Source organism: Lolium rigidum, chromosome 1 (genome assembly GCF_022539505.1).
Source record: "Lolium rigidum isolate FL_2022 chromosome 1, APGP_CSIRO_Lrig_0.1, whole genome shotgun sequence".
Classification (NCBI taxonomy): domain Eukaryota; kingdom Viridiplantae; phylum Streptophyta; class Magnoliopsida; order Poales; family Poaceae; genus Lolium; species Lolium rigidum.
This window is the reverse complement of record NC_061508.1, coordinates 96,821,910-96,831,251: the sequence shown is the minus strand read 5'-3', so window position 1 is coordinate 96,831,251 and position 9,342 is coordinate 96,821,910. Positions and strand designations below refer to the sequence as shown.

At 46.7% G+C, this 9,342-nt stretch overlaps 1 protein-coding gene across 1 annotated transcript; it reads right to left on the bottom strand.

Annotated features, from left to right (window-relative positions):
• Nucleotides 1-3,282: 3,282 nt before the first annotated feature.
• On the bottom strand, nt 3,283-5,730 carry LOC124678263 (transcription factor bHLH137-like). The gene is made up of 8 exons (XM_047214184.1): nt 5,085-5,730; nt 4,745-4,981; nt 4,586-4,651; nt 4,372-4,440; nt 4,207-4,278; nt 3,895-4,113; nt 3,690-3,786; nt 3,283-3,603 (listed from the first exon to the last, which is right to left on the bottom strand). Exons 1-8 carry the CDS (start codon nt 5,457-5,459, stop codon nt 3,566-3,568), a joined length of 1,173 nt encoding a protein of 390 aa, XP_047070140.1. The 5' UTR covers nt 5,460-5,730; the 3' UTR covers nt 3,283-3,565.
• Between the last annotated feature and the right edge of the window lie 3,612 nt (nt 5,731-9,342).

Sequence of the window (9,342 nt, the reverse complement as noted above, 5' to 3'; positions counted from 1 at the left end):
CGTCAGGAGCCGTTGAGGCGTAGTGGCACGTCCTGTCCGCCTGCCGAGGTCAGCGGTATGGAGAGGAGATGTCCCTGTCGCCATCGATGGCCTATAGTCGTACGGCGCGGCGTGAGCCATGATGGCCTGTCGAGCGAGAGGCACTGTTGCTCTACAGTGCCCCGCACTTTACGGTAGGTGAGATCAGCGTGGACTTTAGGAGCCGGATCGCCTTGCCAGTTCCTTCTCCTGCAAGGCTCACCAGCTTCGAGCCGGTCAGGGGAGAGATCAACCAAGCCGGATACGACAAGTTGAAGCTGGCCCAGACATAGCGCAGACGGCCATGGCTAGGCCGACATGGACTTTGAACCAACCGGCTCCCAAGGCAGCCGGCCACGGCTCCAGCCGGCTGCTCCTTAGCCGGCCTTTGCCGTGGGCCAGCCGTCCTTGAGCCAGCTGTTCTCAGTCCTTTGCCCTACCCGGGGTCTTCCCCCCGACAGTGTTCACGATCTAGAAGTTAAAAACAGGGCCTTTCTAGGAAAATGGCTGGCCAGGTTATTAACGGAGGACGGTGTATGTCAACAACTGCTGCGGAAAAAAGTATGTAGTCTCAAAGGCGATATCCCAGATTATTTGGAAACCGGGGGAATCACACTTCTGGGCTGGCATCATGGCAACAAAGAAATACTTTTTTCGTTTGGCTCCTTCTCCATTAGGAAGGGGGCGGAGATACATTTTTGGGAGGATCTATGGTTGGGAACAACCACTCTCCGCAAACAGTATCCAGCCTTGTACAACATAGTTCATTATAAAAGGGACACCTTGCATAAGGTGATGGAATCTTCTCTACCCTCGGTAACGTTCAGACGTGATCTTGTTGGTCCCCGCCTTGACTCATGGAACGAACTGCTTCAACGGTTAGATTCAATACTATCTACGGGGACCGATGAATTTCGTTGGAGTCTTACCAATAATGGTGTATTGTTGGTAGCCTCAATGTATAAAGCCCTTTGCATTCCTACCCAACCAATTTTAAATAATAAATCCATCTGAAAGATGAAGATACCATTAAAAACTAAGGCTTTCGCATGGTATCTTCGTTGAGGTGTGATTCTTACTAAAGATAACCTTATAAAACGCGGCAGGGTTGCAAGAAATGTATGTTCTGTCACGAAGATGAGACAATAAAACACATTTCTTCAACTGTCGGGTTGCTAGATCTATATGGTCAATCATTCAGATAGGTTCTACCTTGTACCCACCCCGTAGTATAACCAATATATTTGGCAATTGGTTAAATATGGTGGATTCAAGGTATAAAACGATTAGCCGAGTAGGAGCGATTGCAGTTGTATGGTCGTTTTGGCTGTATAGAAACAACAAGGTTTTTAATGACAAAAATTCTTCTATTATGCAGATTATCTACAGATGTACAACTATGCTCCGTTCATGGTCACCGCTTCGAGGACCGAGACCTATTTATGGAGATGTCTACACGATTGGAGAATACGGCCAATGACTTTATTACCCAGGTGACTGCATAGCTGTAGCCTGTAGGATAGAAGTCAATGGAGCTGTCAACTAGTTGGCTTTTTTCCATTTTCCTTTATGTACTTGTTTTTGCTTGAATACTAGATTCATAAACGGCTGTGTGCATCTTAACTATGCAGAGGTTGGGTGTAATGCTTGATACTTCGAGTAATAAAACCTCCTTTATCTAAAAATATCAGAAATCTTGCTAATCAAAGTTGCCATAATGCACTAGATTTTTTTTTTGACGGTTCAGCTAAAAGGGACTTAGGTTGTTGTACTCGGTAAACTAGAGGCCACTTCTTGTTATGTTTCATGAATGTGGGTTATTTTTTCAGTGGTAAATGACACAGCAATCGATGAAGAGAGATTTCTGATGAATTCATCGACTTTAAATTTCAGGAACTTCCAAGGGTTTGTGACTGCATGCGCATCTAGCGTACTCGATTTTTCTAAGAAGGAAAATGTCACGACTAACTAGTTCATCACAGTGCCTCTGGTGATATCTCTACTTGACGAATGACGAGTTGAAAGGTTTGCATTCGTTCTCTGACCGATCTGTCCCTGTCATCGGCTAAAGAGCAGTTGCCCAGAAACAGAACCCAACACTCTGCATTGCCGGGCACATCCGGGGCACGAGATTTACGCTCATACACCGGCTGCCGCCACCTAAGCGGGCGAGCAACGCCATTAGACCGAGGAGAAGAAATAGCCAGGCACGGCATTCATCGCTCCCACGCGTGTCTGCTTCCGCTTCATGATCGGCGACGACGACGATGATAAGAAAAAGAAGAGTTCGGCGCCTCCCACAGCGACGTCTAACCTTCGGGATGTCGAGCGCCGGCGACAGCGACCATGCGCGCCGCGCCATTCTCCGGCCTCCATCGGCGAGGGTAACTCCACGTACTCCTTTCGAGTTGCGTGTGAAATGCAGTGACCCACTCACTGTATAGTGTATACTGCTGGCTGTCAGTACGTATGTACAGTTGGTGGTATTGGGCAATTGCTGTGTGTAAAGTGAGGTGACGGGGTCCTTCCTTAATTTCTTCCCCTTTGCTGTCAGGCTACGATCGAGCTATCAATTCTGTATTTCGTAGCGTATGTTTCCTTGGGTGGACAGGACGGGACGGAGCCGAGCGTACAGTTAGTTAGACGGCCTCTTCCCGTGGGCACGAAACGGAGCCGAGAGCGACGCCATGCCTAACCTTGTCAGCCTGTGTGATATACTCTTTCTGCGGTTACGGTCTATCTCTATAGAACAGAAGCTGCCAAGCTGGGCATATATGGCACTGAAACTGAGTTTTGTCGAGTTACGTTTTTGGAGGTTTTTGCATCCATGTATGATGTTCGTGGTAGAAATGGCGTTCCGATTAAGCATGGCAGCGCTGGAGGACGGGGGAAGAACACGCAGGGTGAGATGCAGCGAGGAGACGACAGGGGATGGACGGATCGTAGAGGAAACCTAAAGCGACGTGTAACCTACCAAACTTTGGGGCAGTGCGGCGTGCGCTTCGCTCTAACCGCCGGGCTTGGGGACGAAAGGAAGGTGACAGCGAGAATACGTATAGGCAGCAACAGCCAACAGGGCAAGCAACTGTTGTGTTCAGAGACAGAGAACCCTTCTCCTCTACGCACAATGCCACTAAGCTAAAAAAAAATGGGTTCTCGAACAGAGAAAATATAGGCGAAAATGATCGAGCAGATTTCTTCTTTAATTAGCAGCAGTATTTAGGATTTTAGGAGAGGTGCTTGTATCATCCGCACCGTGTCTTATACATAAACTGTAATCGATCGTTACGTTATATTAATCATCAATATACTGACATAATCAACGCCAGAGATACAAGAGCGGTCACATCGCCCTATAGGCGGAATATGACAGGACACATTCGTCTCTTGGAGGGCCTAATTACTAACAAAGACTGTTAGCTTCAGAGTTTCAGAGCAGCTATAGCTTCACTTCCGCCACTTGCGTCATGTACTGCTGTCGTGGTTCCATCTTCTTCCTATGTACAGATTGTCAATACTGTATTCGTTCCGCGACGATCTTCGTCGGCTAGAACTCCATTTTCATCTGGCCTGCTTGCAAATCACCTGCATCGATTACATGATTCACACGCGTTAGCAAAAGCATCATACAGGAAAAAAAATGAGCAGAGAAGTATCGTTTTTCCACTGACCGTGGAAGCTCTCTGCTGAAGCCCCGTTGTCATGGCTCTGCCCGTTGTCGACATGGAAAACGCTCTGGAGATCGTCCTCCCAGTAGTTCCTAACTTGCTGAAGGTAAGAAGCACACCGACTATGTTAGTATAAGCCAGTTCCTAAGACCTAACGATTCTTAATCAGGTGATGTGAACAAGAAAATTTCTGAAGGCCAAGAATCACCTGCTGCAAGTTTGTGCTGGCCGTTCCATCCTGAAAACCGTACTGTGCGTTTGTAGTCTGAGACAGGGCCAAATCAAGCTGGTTCAGGGTGCACTGGCCCTCCATGCTGCTGGGCACGAACGATTGGAAGACATCTCCTTGGTCGCTGAACGGGAAGGCGGAGCTGGAGCTTTCGAGCGAGAAAACAGAGCTCGCTGAAGGGCCACAGGCTTGGAACATCTGAATTGGATGATTACAGGTAGCGTAAGTACCAGCGACTTTTTCAGTGACAATTACACGTAGCATGATAAACAGGGGAGGGTTTGAACTTACATCTTTGTGTAGGAGAGTGGGCAGGTTGCTGAAGTCGAGTGGATTCACAGTTGCTAGCTTCATGGACAGGAACTGAAGTCACACAAAACAGAGGAATTGATGAGAATACAGAGTGGCGTGTTACAATACATGGCATGAAAGAAATTCAGCAGGCCCAGCTCTTACCTCGACTTGCCGTTGAAGCGACTGCACATAGTTTATGATCTCGTCAAGCATCAGTGCCTTGCCAATCACCTAAAGTTACAAACAAATTTATAATTATCAACCTTGTAAATAAAGACTGTCTAACATATACAAGAATGTGCATGAAGAGTTGAAGATTATCAGCTACTCGTTCTTTCCGGTTTCTCATTTTGAAATCACTAATTGGGAGCAGTACCTTGTTGCATCCTGGAACGAGGTCCTGCAGAAACTTCATCCTCTGGCTGATCCTCTCTCTTCTCACCTATGAACAGTTATGAACGTACAAGGAAGTTAAGGCCGAGTTCTGACAAACCGAAGCAAGAAAACAGTGAAGCGGCCATGAACAGAATTGTACCCTCTCTGCGAGGCTGTGGCTATCGGTGGCCTGCCCTCTCCTGGCCCGGACATGGACGTAGTCCTTGGGGGGCTCCACCGGCTTGCCATTCTTCCCCTTGCCCTTCTTCTGCTCGCCGTCCTCCACCGAGCTGTCGCTGCCGGTCTGCTCTGCCTTGGGCTTCACCGTGTTCGTCACCTTCTTCTCGGCGTCGCCCGTCTTGCACCTCTTGGCATACGATTCACTCTGCTCCCCTGCCTGAAAGTCATAATTGACACAGCTGAATTGGTCAGTACCAATGGCACGCACCAGGAAAGAGCGAGAGACCAATTCGCGCGCGAAGAAAGCGAGGCTCACTCACCTGGCCAGAGGTGCTGACGGAAGGGTCCTTGGCTTTGCCTTTGGCCGCCGGCGCCTTCCTCTTCTTGGCATTGGCGTCCTTCATCGCGGAGGCCGGGTCGGACACGGAGGACGCCTCCCGCGAGGCACTGCCGAACTCCGCACCGGGCGCCGGCGGCGGCATCCCGAGGAGCCCCACGGCGAAGCGCTGCCCGTTGAAGCTGGACAGACGCGCGGCGCGCTCGGCGAAGCCCGGGTCGCCGCAGAAGCTCTCCAGGCAGTCCCCGGCGCCGTCCAGCGCCGGCGCGCCGCCCAGCACGCCGAAGTCGAGCATCGGGGACGAGTTCAGCAGGCTGGAAATGTAGTCGCCGCTGCCGCCGGCCCTGCTGCCGTCCATTGCAGCCGCAAGAAACAGAACCAAAACGAACCCACCGTCCAAGAACTCCTGCCCGCGCTCGAGCTAGCTAAGACGCCTCCTTCCTTTACGTGGCGAATCGGGAGCGGCACTTATAGGAGGGCGAGCAGGAGGAGGAGGAGGCTTGGGGATGAAGGTGGCGTCCTTGGGGAATTGGGGTCAAAGTGGCGGTGATGAAGCTAGCTAGTGGTGATGCCCCGCGCGCGGCAGCTGGAAGTGGAAGGGAGCTTTAATGGAATCCTGTTTCGGTTTGGGATGGGGCGGAGGATGGATGCCTTTCCGCTGCCGGGGCCCTTTTTAAGCTCCTCTCCCCGCTCAGGCGACGGCTCCGTAATTACCGGTGGTGAGTAATTCCTAGCTAGCCGGCACGGCGGCGGTCTCGGTCGACGGAGGGCTGGCTTTGGCATGCCCGGCCAAGCGTCCGTTTGAGCTATCACATTGATTTTGCTAAATTTCAAGGAAACTACGGGTCGACTTTTTTATATAAAAAAAAACCACAATAGTGACACACATACACTCACTCATATAAATGCAAGCCTCCACGCTCTATGTCTATGAGCATCTCCCGAAAGAACAAGCTGATGGGCCATACACCTTATTGTCAACAGGAATATCGTCTCTCACAAAACAATATATCATATTTATGAGACACACGGTGCCAAAATCTAGAATTCAAACTTTGGTGAACTAGATACAACCATCCTCTTAGCTATTCAACTTTTTGGTTGGTTCTCTTTACATCGAAAATCTACTTCATCCCAAATACGGCTTTGTTTTAGAAACAAAAAACTTGTATTCATTCTTGGGCATCTAATTGATACAAACACACAAAGTTTGGCTTCCGTCCAGTGCACACGTCACGTAGAGGAACCCTCGAAATTTGAGCATAATTATGACATTGACCAAAAATGTGAGACACATATGGCACATTTTTTCTATCACCACATCCATGCTTGAAAGAAATTATCGATGGTACAATTTCAATTAGCAGCAACATTTAGGATTATGGGAGGTGCTTGTGATACCTGAATTGTGTCTCTCACACAAATGGAATCTATCACTTTGACTCTATACTACCCCCTCCGTTCTCATGCTTAGGCTGTATATTTCCTAGCGTTGGGATTAAGGAGTTGTTCGATACATGTGTTTTGGACGGTTGTACCCCGCGCTTTCTATTCGACGGGAGTAATTACGGCGCACCTTCTTCACCCATAACCCCCTCCAATTTACCAGCACCACATCGGCCATGGCCTAGCACCTCCCAAAATTGTTGTCGGGTATGAACAACAACGAAGCTGCCTTGCTCTATGCCGTTGCGGATGAGCACCACGCTGAACACGGCGTCCACCATGGGAACTCGCCAAAGACTAGAGGGAAGGTAGAATCGAGGGTGTCTTTGTGGCCAAGGATGATGGCCGCGGGTGCGGCGGTGAGCCGGTAAGTGGTGCCACATGACGGGTTAACGCAAGGAGGGGAGAGGAGGTGGGAAGACGATGGGAGCGGGAGAGAGCCAGAGCTCCACCTTCATTGGCCGGAGAACGGGAAGTGTTATAAACAAGACAAGCAAAACGGAAAAAACAAGCAAACCACAGAGGACACGAGGATTTTAACGTGTAAAAACGTCTCCAACAAAGAGAGGAGAAAACCACGGGCGTCAGCTAGTGAAATTTCACTATATATATCAGAGTGTTTACACAATGTCATCGGTTTTCCAGTGAAGCGATTAACATCCAAGCCCCCGGTGATGGGCATCGCTCCCGCTCGTCATAAGTTAGCCTCCTTTTGTATGAATTTGCATGGATCACAAAAACATCAAAATCCACCTTAAACAAATTTCATCTTGTAGCATGAACAACAATATTTTCCTAAACAGCAAGGAAAAAACTTTCGGCTCGAAACAAACACTAGGACTAAATAGTTATACAAATCAATCTCGAGAAAGGCTCAAACTTAGCAAAATGGACTGACCTTTTAATCCTATCAGCTGGTTTATCATGAATACTTATCTTACATACCTTCAATCTACCTTAGAAATTAATGTCGCAAATATAATGGTATTTGACATCAATGTAATTTTTTATCTCATGGAACATTTGATCCTTGGTAAGGTACATCGCAATTTAACCGTCAAAAAATAGAGTAATGCAAGAATTATCTCCACAAAACTCACCATACACACCTTTTAACTAAACAGATTCTTTGAAAACTACAACAATATCAATATATTTTGCTTCAATTATAGATTGTGCAAAAACACTTTCCAACTCACATCACATCCACCTAACCTGTGAGAAAAGTTCTCTTATCCAAATCAGCAGTAAAATCTAAATCTACATAGCCAATGAGTACTTCGCTGACTTTGTTAAGTTTTAAGCAAACTTTGGATGTTCTTCAAAGCCAATGTTCTTTACGAGGATTATCCATATACCGACTCACTAAACTCATAGCATATGACAAATAGGACGAGAACAAACAATGACATACATGAAAAGAACCAACAACTTTAAATATATATGAAACTCGTGACATATACTCAAAATCTTCATTAGTACTAGGACTGAAGTGAGGAGCAATAGAAGTACTAACAAACTTTGTATCATGCACGCTGAAACGATGAAGAATTTATTAATTTAACTTTGCTGACTAAGAAATAACACAATATATTTTTTGTCCCTTCTAATTTCATACCTAGTATTTTCTTACCAGCACCAAAACCCTTCATCTCAAACACACTACTTAATTGTGATTTCAAAATAATGATCAATTTTTTGGCCCTTGGTAGCAATCAATATATCATCAGAATATAACAACAAGTATATTGGTGATCCATTAATAAATTTAGTGTAAGCGTAGCTACCATACCGAGATCTCTTAAAACCATGTGCAAGCATGAAATTAATTAAACCTTCTATACCACGGTCTCTTGGATACTATTTCATACCATAAAGTTACCTTTTAAATTTGCAAGTAAGATCCTACTTACCAGGCACAATAGAACCTTTAGATTGGTATATGTATATCTCCTCCTCCAATTCTCCATGCAGAAAGCAATCTTTACATCTAGCTCCTCAAGCTCAAAATCAGGCATGGTCACAATACCAAAAAAATGGACGAACAAAATTATGCTTCATAACAGGAGAGAATACATCATAAAATCAATACCTGGAACCTAGCTGAAACCTTTTGGTACAAACCTTGACTTTAACCTTGGAGGCTCATTAGGAGACAAACCTTATTGTCTCTTGAAGATCCATTTACAACGGATGACCTTCTTTTGTTTAGCCGAGCGCACAACACCCCATGTGCCATTTTTTCAAGAGATTGCATATCCTCTTGCATACAAAAAAAATACGCTCCTCTCGGCCCAAGCCGCTAAAGACGGACCTTGTTGCGCTTGTCAGAAGTTAGCCAGACTTTTATATGAAACACACAACAACCAGAACAAGAGGGAAGCCGTCGGCTAGAGCGTGACCAACATCAGTGGGAGGTCGGAGTCGTTCCCTCGTGGTGGCTCGAGCGCGCCAGTACGGGATGGAGGATAGAAGCTGGAACTCTCTGTTCGCGGTGGTCGAGATCTCATCTCGCTGGAGCATGGTGTGCTGGTGCGCGGTGGTCAAGTCTAGAGCTGCGCAGAGTTCTGTGGTGCAATTTCAATTTGTGTGGTGTCGAGTTGAGAGAGCTGAGAGAGACGGGGTAGTTTGTTGAGATAGCAAGCGAACTTCACCATGCGCCTTCTTTTTAGGTGAAAATGGTGAAAAAATTATACACCTTAAACATGGAAACGGGGGGAGTAATTGATAATGATATATTTGATTCCAAAAATACAAGAGAAATCACATAGCAAGTTATTTTATGATCGAATAAA

Bases quoted from the DNA above. Each gene is read 5' to 3' on its own strand.
- LOC124678263 (XM_047214184.1), bottom strand. From the start codon at position 5,459: ATGGACGGCAGCAGGGCCGGCGGCAGCGGCGACTACATTTCCAGCCTG. The intron at 4,982-5,084 runs GTGAGTGAGCCT...TATGACTTTCAG, and splicing joins CCGTCAGCACCTCTGGCCAG to GCAGGGGAGCAGAGTGAATC. The intron at 4,652-4,744 runs GTACAATTCTGT...AACTGTTCATAG, and splicing joins GCCACAGCCTCGCAGAGAGG to GTGAGAAGAGAGAGGATCAG.